Source organism: Haliaeetus albicilla, chromosome 4 (genome assembly GCF_947461875.1).
Source record: "Haliaeetus albicilla chromosome 4, bHalAlb1.1, whole genome shotgun sequence".
In the NCBI taxonomy this organism is placed as follows: domain Eukaryota; kingdom Metazoa; phylum Chordata; class Aves; order Accipitriformes; family Accipitridae; genus Haliaeetus; species Haliaeetus albicilla.
In genome coordinates this window covers 30,804,587-30,822,001 of record NC_091486.1, presented here as the reverse complement: position 1 = coordinate 30,822,001, position 17,415 = coordinate 30,804,587, and the positions used below count along the sequence as shown (strand labels likewise).

Sequence of the window (17,415 nt, the reverse complement as noted above, 5' to 3'; positions counted from 1 at the left end):
AACATTGTTTTTCTTTATAAATTTTGTGCCAGCTGTGTCGAGCTACTTGCAATGGGGGGAAGTTACAGAAGGCTTCAGAAAGAGTAAGTGAAGAGTTTAGCTTAATGGCATTTAGAGGCTTTCTAAGCCAGAGTGAAAATCTGTAACTGTAGGCATCAAGGGCAAAGTTCCTAGGCTTTCTCATTCCTTTCTAGGGAACTGCTAAACTAGAATTTCTGGCAGCAGCTCAGTTCCTTCAGGATTTGTGGGAAGGACTGTGTGGAAACACTTGCAGTTAGTGATGAGAATATTTAGAAATTTTTTTACATTCCCAACTTAAAGAAAACTTGCAGTTGTTGACTCTAGAGGGTCATACAAAGATTTCTGAGCTGAAGGAACTGGATTCCAGACAAGGCCAAGAAAATGTGTTAGGAAATTGCCTCGATAGTACCTTCACAGAGACCAGGTAAACTCTGTTTAAAGTTTTGGAAATGGCTTGCTTTTCTAGGTAAAACTAAGAGAAGCAATTCCAGTGGATTTATTTCCTCTTTTCTTCCCTACTAATAAACACTTAAGCTTTGCCACAGTTCTTGAGTTTTATTAAAATTTTTACAGTGGTTCTTACCACCTAAGCTTCCAACTGATTGCTTAGTTGTGCTTCTTTCTTCTGTGGTTGTTCAGGGGTTTTTTTGGGTTTTTGGGTTTTTTTTAAGAAAGAAAGAAATCCACACAATCTCTATAGAATAAGCTTGTTAGCTATTCCTGTCCCTCTGCTCAGAATCAGGAAATAGTTGGTGAGGAACTTGATCAAGTCCTTGCTGCTGACTACATCTTTTTTCCAGAGCAATTGTATGTTTTTTGTTTGTTTTTTCATGATGCCAGAAATGTTCTATTCTGCCTCTACAGGAAAAGGGGTTTGCAAAAAGGTCATAGCCTTCGCAGGTGATCTCAGGATGCTTCTGAGAATGTTGGATTTTGAATTAATTGCGTGGTACTAAATCTATGAACAGGAGTCAAACCAATGGGATTTTCCTTTATTCTCGGTGTTAATGTAATGGAGAAAATAGAATTGAGGCCAGAGCTGAAGCCAGATGGAAGAATAAATGGATTAGGTCTTTCAAAATAATCTTTTTTCCTCAGTGCACTTGTCTGATATTATGCTGCTACTTGACACTATGAACCATCAAGTCCCCTCCTTTCATTTTCCTGGGAAGCATGTGTTCTTAATGTCTTACCAATTGATTGATCCTAAGCAACCACTAATACCGAGACCAACTGCATGCAGTTTGCAGTGTTTGGTTTTTTGTGTCACTCTTAACCACCATGCATAGGTAGAACATTCCATTTTTAGAGTGGAATTACCATGATGCATTCAACCTTGAGATGGTTTGATGTTAATATCTAGAAGCATCAAATGATCTTGGATTCTATTTAAGTTTCTGTTGCTTGTTTAAAAATTGGAATAGCTTAGAGCATTTTTCTCAAATGCTTGTGAACAATTTAGATTTGTCATCACCTGTATTTCGTATCTCATGAGTTTAAGCCATACCTGTAAGTTTCAGGATTCTAACTGTCCCACACCAAAACTCCCCATCAGTGTGTTATTAGGTGAGCACTGTAATTATTACCTTGTGTTTGGCACCTTGCTTCATTTTGTGCCTTCCCAAATACGCAGATGAGTTGTAAAGGTTGGTTGCCTGTTCCTTTGTGTCAGGGGCCAGCTCCATGCAGACCTCTGTGAAGGCAGTATTTCTAATATCAAGTTTCTTGCTTTGAGGCTGGTTGTTCCACCCCTGTAATGGTACCTCCTTCCCTTTCCAGCCTCCAGCACTCCGGGTTAACAAGTCATTGTCGGTCACGTGCAGAATATTATTTCTCTTGGAATTGAAACATGCTGTATTGAACCATAGTGAACTCTATTGGAGCAACTTGTGCTTTTCTACTTTAAGCTCTTCAAATAGTACTATGATTCTAAGAATTTCTGTGGTAGGCAATCATATTTAAAAGATGGAGAATTCCCATGTTTTGCTAATGGCTGCTGAAATCATAGACAAGCATACTTGCATTCTGCTTCCTACTTTATAACAAGTTTAGTTTGTCCTAAGAATGTGTATATTTAAAAACTGGGTACATAAACAGCCTTTATTAGTGCCTAAACTTGTGCTGATATACCTGTATTGTGACTGGATATTGACCTGTATTAGTTTACTGGATTGTTGATCCAAGGCCTTGTTTGGAACTGAACTAGCAGGGTTGCTTTCTCAGACTTTTTTGCACTCTTCTCCAGTGGTTTCTGTTTTCTCTTTTTCATCTTCAGGCAAGGCTCTTGAAAGTCTTTCCAAGTTTGGCCATTGTGAGAATGTTTAGTTTTTATTGACATAAACAGAGTCACAAGCATTTCCTGAACAGAAGCTTTTGTAGTCCTTGTGCAAGTCTTTTTTTTTTTTTTTTTTTTATAGCTATCCTAATGTTTCAGTAAAGCAAAACCAATATAACATGTAAGCTTTGCTGCCTTCTGTGGAAGTCTTCCTAAATTGTTTTGTCAACCTTTTATTCTTAATATAGTTACTATGTTGGTCTTCATTTCTAGCATAGCGCAATCTTGCATTTGTGGAATAATTTTCCTTCTGCATGTGCCATGTTACTGTAGGTGACAGCAGACTTCCATGAAAACACAATTTTATTGAAATTACATGTGGTAAATCCAACAGTGAAGGAAGTGAAACTGTGGTACAGCTCACTTCAGAATGTGAATGTATTTTAAAGGCTTCAAAAGTACTTAGATTTAAATGTTTACTGTTAAATTTTGACTTGTAAAGCAATGTCAAGCTGGAGGCAAACCATATCAAGGGAAGTCTTGAGACTAGATTGTTGAAAGCTTTTCCTGCTAGAAATGAGATTTGAAACAAAATTCAGGATGTCTATGTCTTCATGTAAGGCATCCATTTTAACGCAATTGCTATAGTTTCATGTAAATCCTCGATATTGAGGTGTAGATGTATTCTGTTTAAAGGTTCACTTCTGAGTAGAAATAGTGACTGTGTTTTATAAGTAAATCTACATTGCTTTCTCACTGTCTCTGGTTCTTCAGGCTCCCATCCCAAAGAGTGCTCTTGTTCCTGTGATACCTATTACCAAATCAACAGGATCGCGATTCCGAAACAGTGTAGAAGGTCTGAATCAGGAGATTGAGATAATAATTAAGGAGACGGGAGACAAAGAGGAGCAGCTTGTTGTATGTATCTGCCACCATGATTGCTTTCTGTAATTATTTTGGTTTTACTTTCAAGGTTTTTAAGTCATAAAATTTGTCTGGAATTAATTATGCTTTCTTTAATAAAGGTAGTTGAAAAGTGTCTTGGAAAGCAAAAAGGAGGAGAGAGTTAAAGCTTGAATCTGAACCTTTTCCTCTGTGATTACTGTGGCATAATTAGTTTTCTAATAAAATAAGAAATCTCAGTAAAATAAGAGAAAAGACAAAAGGTCTGTTTTGAAAGTTTTTGTAGTAACTTTTTCTTCTCTTTGCCCATGCTGAACTGTCCCCATCCCATCTGAAGCATAACTTGCCCATTTTTAACTTTAATTTTATTTTTAGGTATTTTTAGAGGTAAATTTAGTAATAAAGTATCAGAAATACAGGGCACGAAGATGATTAAGGGACTGGAACATCTTTCATGTGAGGAGAGGCTGAGAGAGCTGGAACTGTTCAGCCTTGAGAAGAGAAAGCTCAGGGGAAAGTTATCAATGTGTATAAATATCTGATGTGCAGGAATGAAGAGGAGGGAGCTGGACTCTTCTCAGTAGTGCCCAATGACAGGGCAAGAGGCAGTGGGCATAAATTAAATCCATTAAATTCAATCTGACCACAAGAAAAACACTTCTTCCCCCCGCCCTCCCCCCTCCGCAATGTGTGAGGGTGCTCAGAACTGGAGCAAGTTGCCCAGAGAGGTTGTGGAATCACTGTCTGTGGAGATACTCAAAACTTGACTGCACATAGTCCTGGACAGGCTGCTGTAGCTGACTCTGCTTGAGCAGGAGTGTTGGACTGGGTGATCTCGAGAGGTCCCTTCCAACCTCAGCAATTCTGTGACTATGTGAAATATTGAAAACTGTTGTCCTTAGTTTCTGAAACCAACTTTATTTTCTGTTGGAGTCTTGTGTGATGAATAAAATTTTCTACTTCAAACAGTTTTATGAAACCGGAAAAACCCCTCAGCATTACTGGATTTAAAGAAATTGCTAACCAGACAAGAGCATCCATTTGATACCTTTTATTTTTAACAGCCTCAAGATATTCCAGATGGGCACCGTGCACCACCTCCGTTGGTTCAGCGTAGTAGTAGTACTCGCAGCATTGATACTCAAACGCCTGGTGGAGCAGACAGGGGTAGTAACAACAGCAGCCGCTCGCAGTCAGTATCTCCAACCTCATTTCTTACCATCTCTAACGAAGGCAGTGAAGAAAGTCCATGTTCTACAGATGATCTTCTTGCTGATTCCAGAGATAAAGGTACTGTGTAACTTTAAAAGTTCAACAGTGCTAAACTTTTAACTCATTGCTATGTGCACAAAGATGTAATAAAAGAGGGGATTTGGAGAAATGGTAGAACGCTTTTTTTTTTCCTTGTAAGCAATCTGTTTTTTCCAAATTGCTCCAAATACTGTGTGTGCACACATATCTAGTGCTCTGTAATTGAAGCTGGATAGATGTGACTGAGGAATGTGCTTCCCAAACAAATTTTTGTTTTTAAATAGTAGATTCTTCAAGTATTTTAAGCAAGTTGCTTCTTCAAGAGTATACAGCAACAGGTGGAATGGCAAAGTAGGCTAGTCCTGTTGCTTGTGTCAGGTATTTTTTAGGATCTCAGACAAAATGGGCAACCTTCCAGCATTTCATACATGCACCTGTAAAAGTTTTAACTGTTTGCGGTTTTTTAATTATTCTTTTTTTTACCAGAAATCTTCTGAGATATACTAGGAGAATTTTATAATTCGACATAAAACCTATTCTGGTTTTTAAGGATTATGGCTTCTGCCTATTTCTTTTGGCTAGATGGTGACAGCACAGGACCATAGATTCAGGTTTGCAGTTACAAACTGAAAGTGTCCAGGAATGAAGAGAGATTGCAGAGAAGCCTGAAAATTATATAAGGAGAAATAGAAAGGAGGAAAGGGATTGAGATAAGAAAGCTTATTTGCAAATGAAGACTCGGAAGTGAATGAAAATGTTTCTTTATTTTATAATGTTGGTAATGAAGTGGGTTTCAATCTGGGGGGCATTTAAAGATAGTTATTGGTTTTTTTTATAGTGTGACACATTTAAGTAATGAGATGCTCTGTTCCTGCAGAGAATGGGAATAATTCTCCCTTGCCAAAATATGCTACCTCACCAAAACCCAACAACAGCTACATGTTCAAGCGTGAACCTCCAGAGGGCTGCGAAAAGGTGAAAGTCTTTGAGGAAAGCTTGTAAGTTGATCTTTAACATTCAATATTCATTACCCATTAGTTTATTGCTTTTTGTGTCAGATGAAAATTATTAGTCCAGTTGCTAAAATCATGCTAACAGCATGATCTCTGTTGTTTTGTGTGACTATATACTGGTATATATGTATGTATTTTATTGCTGGAATTTTGTGTTAAAACCTTGAGTACTCTTGAGAGGACTGTTTCTTACCTGGGAGATAGTCGGGGAGGAACTCAAATAATCAGGTACAGAGAGATGTAATAAGAATCTATAATGCATGTGCATCAGCTAATATATGTCACAGCTTGACAGGTACATCCAGTAATCTAGACTCTGAAGACCATATTCTTTTCAGCTACATCTATGTAGCTGTGAAACTTTTAGTGACAGAGTAAATTTGACCCTGAGTATTTGATGCTTTGGTTATTCTGAAAAAGTCAACTTTTGCCATCTGGGAATATACTGGGAGGGTTTATGTTTTATTATTATTTTTAGTGGAGTTTTTATACTCTTATGTCACTTGGATGTTAGAATCTTAACCTATAGTTTAAAATTTCATTTCATCACACAAGGAGTATAATTTGGTTATAATTCTCTTCTGCCTATGTTATCTCAACAATGCCATCTGGTATAAGTAGTAATTAAAAAAATTAGAGCTGCCTTTGTGTATTTTCCATCTCTGATCTTAGCAGATGTTTTTTGAGAGGTGCCTATGGCCTCTCCATAGCAATGTGGAAAGGGTTACAGTAACTTAAGTTACCTGTCTCTATTATAGAATGTGGAAGCTATGTTGCCAACAGATTAGATAGTCTTCACTTGCTCCAAGAACATACTCTATTGTGATTTGACTTGCATTTGCATTTCTTTTCAGATGTCCTTGCTGCATAGCTGTAGGACTGTTCTGCTATAGAGTGAAACAGGCTTCTACAGAAGTGTTTACATAGCTATGGTAGTTCTTAGAGACTTCAGTGTCATGCAGAAATCTTTCCCACATCTGGTACTTGCATTCCACACGTACATGAAATACATGAGTGTAACTATTTAAAGCTCAACCTTTGTTTAACACTATTTCTATTTGAAGTTTACTGGATTTTCATTTGGGAAAAAAATCTATAAATGAGGCTGAATTTTCTGGACACTTGGAGAATCAGCTAACATGGAAACACTCTATTTCATGAACAGAGTTACTTTTCAGAGTAGAGCATCTCCTACAAGAGTATACTGAAAGATAGGCTTGCTGGGCCTAGTGGAATGAAGATAGAAGGTCATATGGCTGTCTTACAAACACATAGAATCATAGAATCATTTAGGTTGGAAAAGACCTTCAAGATCATCGTGTCCAACCATCAACCATGCCCACTAAACCATGTCCTGAAGTGCCTTGTCTACGTTCTTTTTTAATACCTCCAGGGTGTGGAACGTGGAAGAGAGGGGGAGGTTATAGGCTAAAGGATAATGCTGGCAACAAGAAAAAATGAGTATAAATTTGTGATGGTTATTTTCCAGCAGGGAAGGGAGGCTTTGGAACAGATTCCCATAGTTTTGTCTTAGAGTTAAACTAGCTCAGTAGACTTACATTGCAGAGTTAGAGGTAGACACAGAAGGCATTCCTGTGGTATCCACAATTTCCCTTCCAGCTCTGTCTTTCATGAAGCATGTCTCTCAGTTGACTGACTTACATGCTGAGATGGCAAAACTGCAAGTCAGGATCTAAATGTGTGTTTCACACCTCCTTCCCAGGTTATAGGTACTTGATCATGAATGCCGCTTTGGGAATACTACATTTTACTCTCTGCATTGAGTTTTTAAGTAAGATGGGCTCATCTTTTACAGAGATTCAGGCCACACTCGACTGAACATGCAAAGGAGGCAAAAGACTAGAAAGGGGGATCCCCCTATGATCATGAACAGCTCTAACATATGCAATATTAAGAACATTGCTATGCCAGCTTTCTTTCACAAGGTTTGCTGTATAAAGAGTGTTTGTGTGGGGGGCAAAACTTGTTGGGTTGTGAAAGTTTCTGGAGAATGTGATCAAGAATACTTTCTCATGTATTGGGTATGCCAGTTCATGGACAAGGTTTGTGATCTGCAACATAAAGTTAGTGTCTTCCTTGGGTTTGGAGACAGCCTGCCCTAACAACATGCTGTTTATCTCATAGTATGTGTAAACAAGTAGTTGAAACCATCTTGCCATTTGCCGTATGGTGCAAGTGTCATTAAGGCATTATTGAGTAGCTAAAATACTTGAAGTTTAAACCTCAACTTGTTTCTGGTGATGTGTTCAGCAATACATACCTGCCATTGACAGAATTTGATTGTTCAATGTAATTTTGAAACTATTGTGTGTATTTTATTTCTAGGCCAAAGCCATTGCATGAAATTCCAGCCTTCTACTGCCCTGACAAGAACAAAGTGAATTTCATTCCTAAAAGTGGCTCTGCTTTCTGTCTTGTCAGCATCCTCAAGCCACTTCTTCCCACGCAGGATCTCACGCTTAAGGGCACTACACACAGCCTGACTGTCTCCTCCAGCATGACACCCAGTTTGTTACAGCCCATTTCTATGGCCTCCTTGTCTACAAACACAGATCAAGACAGGATCTCTCGTGGAACAAGTACAGTAATACCACAGACCTCTATACTCCAGCAATCGGGACATATTGAGGAAGCTGAAGGATAGATTTAGATTGTTTTGACATTTTTCTGGGCGACTACTGGGGAAAAATTGGAACCAGTTGACTGGACCTTTCTGATCACACTATTTGCATTGTTTTAACAATTTATGGCACTGTCATAATTGAACTGTTTGTATAATTGACAGTTTGGTAGCACATTGAGAAGTACAGGAGGATGCAGCAGCTGATACTCTGTTGCACTTTCTGCTTATGAAGACTCCGGTTCTGTTTCTCTCCTGCTTTTTTAAACACTGGTGTAAAGAAAGACAGTCATAATCCTTTGCGGTTTAAAGGACCAGTTGTTGTGATGCTGTGTGTCCTTTGACTTTTTTCCCATTAAAACAAAAATCTCAAGACCAACCAGCTGATCCCATTTACCATTGTAATCTGCAGAGGGAGGGGCAATCAGATGGTTTTGCAAGATGTCTTTTGTATGAAAATGTGTATTTTGTAACAAAAATTTGCCTTTTCTTGTGCGTAGCAGATGGTGTTTAGAAGACGCTTCCCTGGTGATCATTCCCCCCCCACATTTTTTTTTAATTTTTTTTTTTTTTTTTTTTTAGGAAAGGTTCTTTTTTACTTGGCTGTTTTACAGCTGCTGGGACCAAAGGATTGCTGAAGTATTTTGGCAGTCTCAAATTATGTGACCTTGCTGAACAGCCTCAGCCCTAAACAGAATAAGACAAGTCAATATGTTTGCAACTTCTAAAACAGAAGAGTATCCAAAAAGCAGTGTTAGTATATAGTGTACATTTTTTTGATATTGGAAGTTTGTGCTTCAGGTAAGTCACGTTCTTAAAACTCCTTCCTTCACAGAATTCCCACCAGTGTTGGTTTATTGGCTGGAAAATTGCATTTTAAAGCACTTGCCCCAGTATTGTTCTATTTGTCTGTAGGATTTTTGTGCAGGGGTGGGGAAAAAACATGTTACCCTCTTACTCAGTATTCTTTCTTCCAGAAGATATGCCACTTGCCTCTTACAGGCTTGCTTGGCTACTTATGGAGTTAGTCAGCCTGAATCATTAATCGCTCTTGGCACAAATTTACTCTGATGTGACTCATCACTGTATTATAGACCCTGGTCACATAATACTGAAATATCTGTGCATGATTTCCTCCCTTTTTGTCATAGTGGTGTTTTGTGTGTCTGTTGAAGGTGATGGTTTGTCAGGCATGGTATCTGTTACACAGAAGTTTACAGCAGCAGATACATTCTCCCTTTTTGACTAGCAATTTAGGCTGGCATGTAAAACAGAGGATTTTTTGATACCTCGTCTGTCCTGATGTGCAGCAGCTTATGGTTCCTTTGAAATTATAATAAAAAATGAAAATGGGGGGAAAGGCAATTGCAAACGGAAACTGTTCAGGAACTTCAGTGAGGTTTCTCACATGTTCCTGGCGTGCGTTACTTGTGTTTGAGTAAATACAATATAGGTGCGCAAAAAACTGCAGTGACCTGAATACCAGTGTCGTCATCAACTTATAAAACAAGTTGACCTTGTACCTCTTTTATGGAGTTAGATTCAGTAATTTCAAAGTGTCATCATGGACAGTCTCTGGGTCTGAATATTGGTCTGTTACACATGAGCAGTTCTCACTGGCTTGCATATACATAGCTTCCATGGGTCGGTTGCATACTTGGGTCCCCTCATAACTGCATCTATTTAAAGATGATACTGCAAATATAACAATTTTGTTCAATGCTTAATATGCTAAATTTGGTTGCAAACATTTCACTTGGGAGAAGAAAAAACCCTGCATACCTGTGCAGATAATAGTCATAGTTTTGATGCACACTTATTGTTCTTTCAAATCCTACATAAATAAGATAGCAATGTACTTTACTCAGCAAGTGTAAATCACACTAGCATGTGCTAGTCCTGTGTTCATAGTATAATGAACCCCTTTTTAAAACATTATGCAAAAATTCAGCAAATGAAAAATGTACCAAGAAGTATTAAAATTTTAGACCTGTTAAATTAGCAAATAAGCAGAATTTGGTTTACTCTTCTTCCTCCCATCAAAATAGGTAGGATTATGCAGATGGGACTAAAGAACTCTGTTTCAAAGTAACAGCTCTGATTTACACTGAAGAAGTTGTTGAGGGACAGAGTTTTAAAATAAGCAGCTTTGTGCAACAAATTTGTGTAATTTGGCCAGTTGATAATTTTTTTCTAGGTTTTGTGGATATTAATTAGTTTCTTCTAAAACAGTTACAGTGCAATTTGAAGACTAAAATTTACTGCATTAGACAGGTTTGTTTAAACCTGGTATGACTGGAAGATCAGATTGTTCAGGTGAAGGAAGTACTTGTAAGTCTGTTTTCTGTTTCTGTAACGGTAGCACGTAAAGAGCTTCTCCATCAATACCAAACTGCCTAGTGCTTTATCAGGAGATCTTAACTGAATGGTTAAGAACCAAAGGGCTAAAGTTAACAAATAGCCTTTATTACAGCCTTGAGACTTAACTGACTTCACCAAAACTGCATTCTCATGTTTGTTTTCATCAGAGTGACTCTCCCAAATAGCAGTGGGCTTTCTTACCCTAGGACTTTCTTTTGCACCTGTTGTAGTACTTGAGCATCTCTTTGGTAGTTTACATTGTATGTTATTGGACAATGTACTGTACAATTAGTGAGCTGCTCTGATAAAAACCAAATGTAAATGTGTGAGGTTTCTGCTTTTTATAAAAACAAACTGCTTTCAGGACAACATTCAGTCTTTTTTTTATATGCAGGACAACTCTACTATTGCCGTGGCAGCTCTACTTTATTATGAATCCACACTAAAGACTCGGAATTAAGAAAATATGACAGCTCTTGTTCTGAGACCAGCTTTTACATGTGTGCATACAAAAATTAGCCTTAAACTTTTTATGTGCTGTCTTGTGCCATAGCAGAGCTGTTAGATAAAGTATTTAAATCAATTTCAAAATAGCTTTGAGAGTGCATGGAGCTTTTTTAAAATTCTTTTATGTAAGGGTGGGATGTTCAGGTTTTGGGGGGGTTGACCCATGCATTACTCAAGCACAGTTTTATTGAAGGGGTTCAAGTTCTTTTGGCATACTTTAAATCCTAACTATGCATAGACCTAGTCAGTTCCTTGATTGCCTACTTTGTAGCTTAAAAAAAATTAAAGGTCTGTTTTTATGCACAACTTGACACACTTGATATTCTTGTTTTCTTGGTATTTTACACTTCTAGCCACACTTAAAGGCTGGAGGCAGTGTTCAGTAACACTGACAGTTGATTTTGAGATATACCAAATGGTGTTCCTCCAGTTGTAAATTCTACGTAAGTCACAAGGAAGGAGGTCATTGTTTGTAATGAAGGTCCATGGTGGCAGCTATGACTATTGGAATCCTTTTTTTAAAAACTCGAGGCACAAGGGAAGAGGACTTCTTTGTTAAAGTTTGACCTGCTTCAGCTATTCTTTCCTTGCTTGGTGCCATAATCCTGGAGGAACGTATTTAAGTACTTGGAAAAGTGATAGATACATATACATATGATACATATATCTTGGAAAGAAATTCTTGGTTGCATGTACATGTCCCAAGTGAGGAAAAAAGGGAGTGAAAATTAAATGTTGCATACTGTGGAAGTAATGATTGCTGTGTTTGATTTATGTAAAGCAATAGCAGCTCTTAAAAAGTATGTTTAGTCTCAGGGCTATTTTTCGGTTTGTTCTAAAATACAATGTACTGGAATTCAGAATCTGAGATTGTTGGGAAACACTGAAGCTGAGCCTTTTAGGAAGAAAAAAAACAAAGTCATATCTGTTAACCTTTCTTCTGCCTCAGGCCTAACTTTGTGTTGCTTATTGAGCTTAATAGAATTCAGTGGTACAGCAATAATTCCTTGCTGAAGTATCACCTGTTCTCTCCCTGCCATCTCTGAAATGCTAACTGATGTCTTCACAGTAACTCATTGCCAGTGATGTCCATATTTCCTTGCTGAAATGTTTCCTTGCTGAGTATCTGACAGCTTCTCTGTGAAACTGAAAGGGCAAAGGAGAAGGCATAGAAAGTCACCAGAGACTTGCAGTTGTAAAGATCAGTGCTGTAGGGTGACTTCTTAGGTATCCTGATTCCCATTTGACTTATTGAGTGCACACACACATACAGTCTGCATAGGTCTGTTGCTTTTATCTTCATGGTTTGAGGCAGGACTGGTATTTGCAAGAATCTTTTTTTTTATGGACAGACTTGCAGACCTGTTCTCATCCAGAACTGATACGCACTTACACGTATCTCCAAAGCAAAGCTTGTGTGTCATTCTTACTTGTTCTTATGAAATGAATATAACCTGCAAAAAAGACCCTTGACATAAAAAGCATCCAAACACTTGAGAAGGTCAGGACTGTGCTTTCTCCATATAATTCCATAGTTTTAAGTGTGTGCCATTCATCAAATGTCATAGCCTAAGGATATCATTATGGCTTAGACCCAAATGAGGTTGCTATGTATTAAAAGAAAAATGTTCACTTTTAGAAAAGGTAATAGAAGGTATGCCTTTCCTAACCTAGGGAGGTGAAAGCACTGTGGAAGAATTGGTTTCATTGTGATCAAAGAGTTCTTACAGAGTTGTTTTTCTAAACCTGGGTATGCAGGAAAACAAAATGACCACTTGTAGCAAGTTGTACCTGTATATTTTCTTGACATGAGTTTGTGAGTGTGCAGCAACTCTGAAAATCAGTTCTCCTCTTAGCATTTTGTTTATACAAAGAATGACCTAGATACATTGTTTTGAAACTGTTACTTTGGTGTCAAGTGGGGAGAGAATGTTAACTATTCACAAGTGTTTTGTGAATTTCCAGTCCTGTACCCCAACTGAATTGCAACAGTCTCTTTCTGAATGCTCCAAATGTAAATGGAGTCCTGTTACTGCTTGCTTGATTTCATTGCATGTCATTAGTAAATACTTAGGGTATGGTCTTTGTTTAATAGTTCTTCATTGGGGTTTGTATTTGACTACAGAGACTTCTGTAGTGTTGAAAGGTCTATCTGAATTGCAGAAGAGGACTTAGCCTGGTAACACTGCAAGTTAACATTTCTTACACAAATTCCTTTCAAAACAACTCTGGAAAATCTAGTAAGCTTAAAAAAAAGAAAAAACTTTCTGGACATCTCATCCACCCTAATTGTCAGTGTACTGATAGTTAAAGAAGAATATTGCTTGGCTTTATTCTAAATTATTTCATTTATAATATGTGCAATTTTTGAGGGTAGCAGTCAAGGGGTGTCTAAAACTGCCATTAGATTTGCCTTTGTATGAAATTGGCTGATAATGTTTTCCTCTGTTACACTGTGATAACTTGTGGAGCTGTTCTTGCATATGTTGTACTGATAGGTTACTTGTTGCATGTAAGGTGATTTTTGTAAGCTGGAGGAGTTCCAGGGATGTTCTGCAAAAAGGGCCTATTCTGAGGTGATGTACACTGGTGTAAAACTGGAGCAGCTCAACTAATTTCAATGGAATTCTTGATTTACACTAGTCCCTTTGCTATGTGTAGTTATGCCAGTACTATTTTGCACAATGTTATTTCGAATCTTGAGTTCTGACTTGTGAACTGTTTCTACTGAAAACAGTGAAAATTTTACAAACTGCAATAGTGGAATGTTTTTGGGATTATTTTTTTTTCCTAAAATAAAAAGTCATCACTTCAAGCTATGGGCTAGTCTTGGATTTATTTTTAGTAGCAAGGGGGTTTGTGTGCTCTGATAGCCTGAAGATTTGCCTGAGGATTTACCCTGAGGGTAGTAGGCATTTACTTCAAATAAAGTATATACTTTTAATGCTTTAAGAGGAAATTCATCAGGATGAAAATCTCTTGATTAATCCACACCTTTATTCCTCTAGTGCATCGTCAGAATAGCCCTGAGAGTCTGCCTTTCCCCATCTTCATCTGCAGTAGGTTTGGTCAGTTCCTGAGCACTTTACAATTCCACTGTTAGGGGAAAATGCCCCAAGTCCTAGATTTTGGGAATGGAAGGATTCAGCATGTGTTCTCCTGGGAGTGAAGGTATGGGAACAGGACTGAGAAAAAAAGACCTGGATTCCTGCTGGTAGGTTCATACTGCTATTCAGTAGAATGCAACTGCTGAAGCCTACCTGGGAAGGTACTTAGGCTGTTTGTTGAAATAGTCTCATATGCTATATGTTTCTGTTCGCTCAAAACAAGCTTCTTTCTTCATGAGCAGAATTTGGAGCCAGGGCTCCTTTACACTAGAAATAATGAGCTAGATAAATTATGTATTTGGGGGTTTCTTGCTAGCTCATGTATTAAATTTAAGTCTAATTTGTCTAAAAGGCTTGGAGTAATTCCCCTTCTGGAAAATCATTGTCAACTGTATTTCATTCCACAATGAAGAGAGAGGTAGAAGATTTCCCTGAATCTTGAGGAATTGGAAGGTTTTCTAGTGTGTACCCCTCAAAGCAGGGCTAGCTTGTGCTTTTCCATCAGTGGAAAGAGTTGGACCAATACATGGGACAGCAGCATCAGCTTCCCAAGAGTGTGCATTTCACAGCCAGAGCCTGGGGGTAAATTTGCGCCCAACTGAGAAACTACTTGGTTAAAACGTAAAAGAGGAATTCACAGCTGTTGAAGTCTGGGGTGGAATACAAGAGTCTTTTCTGTATTTGATGCTTTCTTACGTTTTTTTTTTTTTCACCTGTTCAGTTGCCTGTGGATGTTTGCCTGTCTCCAGGTGAACAGGACCTGATTCTTTATTAAATAGGTTGTTACCACATTCTCCATTAAACTGTTTCTTCACCACTAACTAAAAATCTAGTATTTATGGTTTCATGCATGTAACAATGATTTTACTCTAAATACATCTGCTGTTTAAATTCTTTTCACACGTTGTGTTACACATAGGTAAACTGCAAGACACATTAAGAGGCTGATGAAGATAATCTGTGAAGACAGAGGACTGAAAGAATAACTGTGTGGTGAGCAATGACAGTCCTCCCAATTCTTGATGCACTGTTTTCATTGTGAGCAGTTATATTCCTCAGCTAAATAGCTGCTCATTTTGTTTCTTCAGATCGTGAGAGAGAACCAGGCAGGAGACCAGCTAGGAGAATTTCTTGGGTGTCTCAGTTTGTTGGTTTTTTTCTTGGAGTTAGGTCTGATTGCGTAGCAAATTGGTATAGGAGTTGTAAGCCAAGGCTGCATGTGTTTTATCCTATCCCCTTGTTGTCCTCTTGCTTCCTCTTGGCTCTCTGCTCAGCATTTGGAAGTTGTGTAAGTTGGTCATCCCACCCAGACTTTGAAACTTTTCAAGTGTTACTGTCTTGAAATATTCCTTCTGTATACGGCATTTACAGTAGCACTGTTCAGCTGCCAGACATGTGCTGGTTAAGTGCTGTGTAAAGTAGACTTCAGGTTAGAATAGGGTGGAGGAAATAATTCAGGTGAAGTTCTCCCACACTTCAAGTAGGCTGGATTCATCACCACTGCGTGTGCCCTGTTTCCAAGTCTTACTCCTGCCAAACAAGCCCTATTTGCCTCCTCCTGCACTGTCTGTTTACAGAACCCTGTTTCACAAACCTGAAGCTGTGGCCCTGTAACTGATGCTTGTATTGGTGTAGGAACATGTCTGTAATGAGTAACACTTTCACATTGTGGTGACATTGCTTGTAGGAAAGAAAAAATTCAGTAGTAGATTAAACACTAATTACTGCAAGCAAAGTAGAACACTGTTCATTAATTCCTACACTTACGAGCACGGGTAACTGCTGTGATTAGGCTGTTGATTAAGAAACTCTTTGTTACACAGTACCTTGTGGATGTCTTTTCTAACTATAGATGTGTATCTGACCAGTGTAAACATTTGCGCTGTAAACACTAATTTCACTGTTGATGGAAATGGCTACTGGGGAGGTTTCTCCGTTTCCTGGCAGCAGGTGCTCCACTACAAGTTTGTGAACAGTGAGCACTGCCAGAATTCATCTGACTGTGTATGTCAGGCAGGCAGGAGGTGAGAATCTGTTCTGTTTGCACTTCTTCATCTTTCTGAATCTCTGAAGTTAATTACAAGTTAGGGCAGAACTTGACCTGCTGGACAAATTAACAAAAAGGCTACATCCCGGCCTAGCCCAAATCTTTCATGTGGCTTTTGCAAATTCAAGATTTTAATCGTGTCTCAAAAATACTCTTCTGTATACAGAATTCATAGAAGCACTGCTCAGCTGCAAGACATATTTGGGTGATGTGTAGGGTAGATGAGGAGCTACAGCAGAATTTGGTTTACAATTTGCAGGCAAAACTCTCTGTAATTGCTGCAGTGAATACAGTTAAAATCCACTGGGAAACTACAAACTAGGCTGAGCAGTCAGATAATTACGAGTTGCTTCTCTCCTGAGGTGAAGTTTTTGTTCCCATTTTCTCTTTAAATAGAGCAGTTTGTTTAAAAAAAAAAACCCAAACACCCAAACAAAAACAAAACCAAAAAAACCCCAAACCCAAACAAAACTAGACCACTCTCAACCTTTTGTGAGTTGTAGATATTTAATCCTTTGTTAAGAGGTTGCTTAACAGCATGTTCCTGTGGTACGTATGGAACAATTCCCTTTCCCCACACAGAAAATGATCTTTTCGTAATGACTTTTGATGCAAGTTGTAAGCCATGTCTTCAGCCCATAAAGCTGATCTTCAGGTTTCTGGGAGCTGTTTGCTAAGTTCCAACAAATTTCTTCAAATAAAAGTGCAAGGTGATGTCCTTGCCCCAAGAATAGGATGGATGGATGGTGGCTTTCTCCTGCAGAAGTGTAACAGCTGCCATCCCAAATCACCAATATCCACCCACACCATAAGCCAAATATAGGGAGAGCGACAGGTCACTTCAGGAGTTGCAATACGGGGCGATTTTGATCTTAAACTGCAAGCTCTGGACAGCATCTTATGCAGCTTTTCAAGTACCATAGCTTCACAAATGTGTCTTCAGTTCCATTGCTTGTTTAGAGCACTATCGCCTCAATGCCTGTTTTTTTTCTTCCACAGCACCTTCAGTTGTGCTATACATCTCTTTTTACAGCCACAATCCCAGTTAAAATAGCCTTTAAAACACACTGCTGTGCATTCAGAACTGACAGGATCTGAAATGCAAGAGCAGCTAGAGTCTGCATAAACTAGAAGAAATGTTCAGACTGTGTCCTGCAGTGTAATTCTCCATGGCCTAAGGCTTACTGGAGCCCACAGAGGGTTGATGCTATTTTTCATGCTGTAAGAAGATAATTACAAGTTAAGGAAGAGCTTGACCAATGTCATCTTGTATTAGGCAAATTCATAAA

General features: G+C 38.4%; 1 protein-coding gene across 1 annotated transcript in view; it reads left to right on the top strand.

Moving 5' to 3' along the window:
• The window catches only part of FAM117B (family with sequence similarity 117 member B), a 30,923-nt gene extending 17,136 nt beyond the window's left edge, over positions 1-13,787 (top strand). Inside the window, exons 5-8 of the mRNA XM_069781738.1 lie at positions 3,071-3,214; positions 4,264-4,489; positions 5,328-5,448; positions 7,810-13,787. Coding sequence (XP_069637839.1) covers positions 3,071-3,214; positions 4,264-4,489; positions 5,328-5,448; positions 7,810-8,128 — 810 coding nt within the window. The 3' untranslated portion in view covers positions 8,129-13,787. The remainder of the gene's footprint in view (positions 1-3,070; positions 3,215-4,263; positions 4,490-5,327; positions 5,449-7,809) is intronic.
• The last annotated feature ends 3,628 nt before the right edge of the window (positions 13,788-17,415 follow it).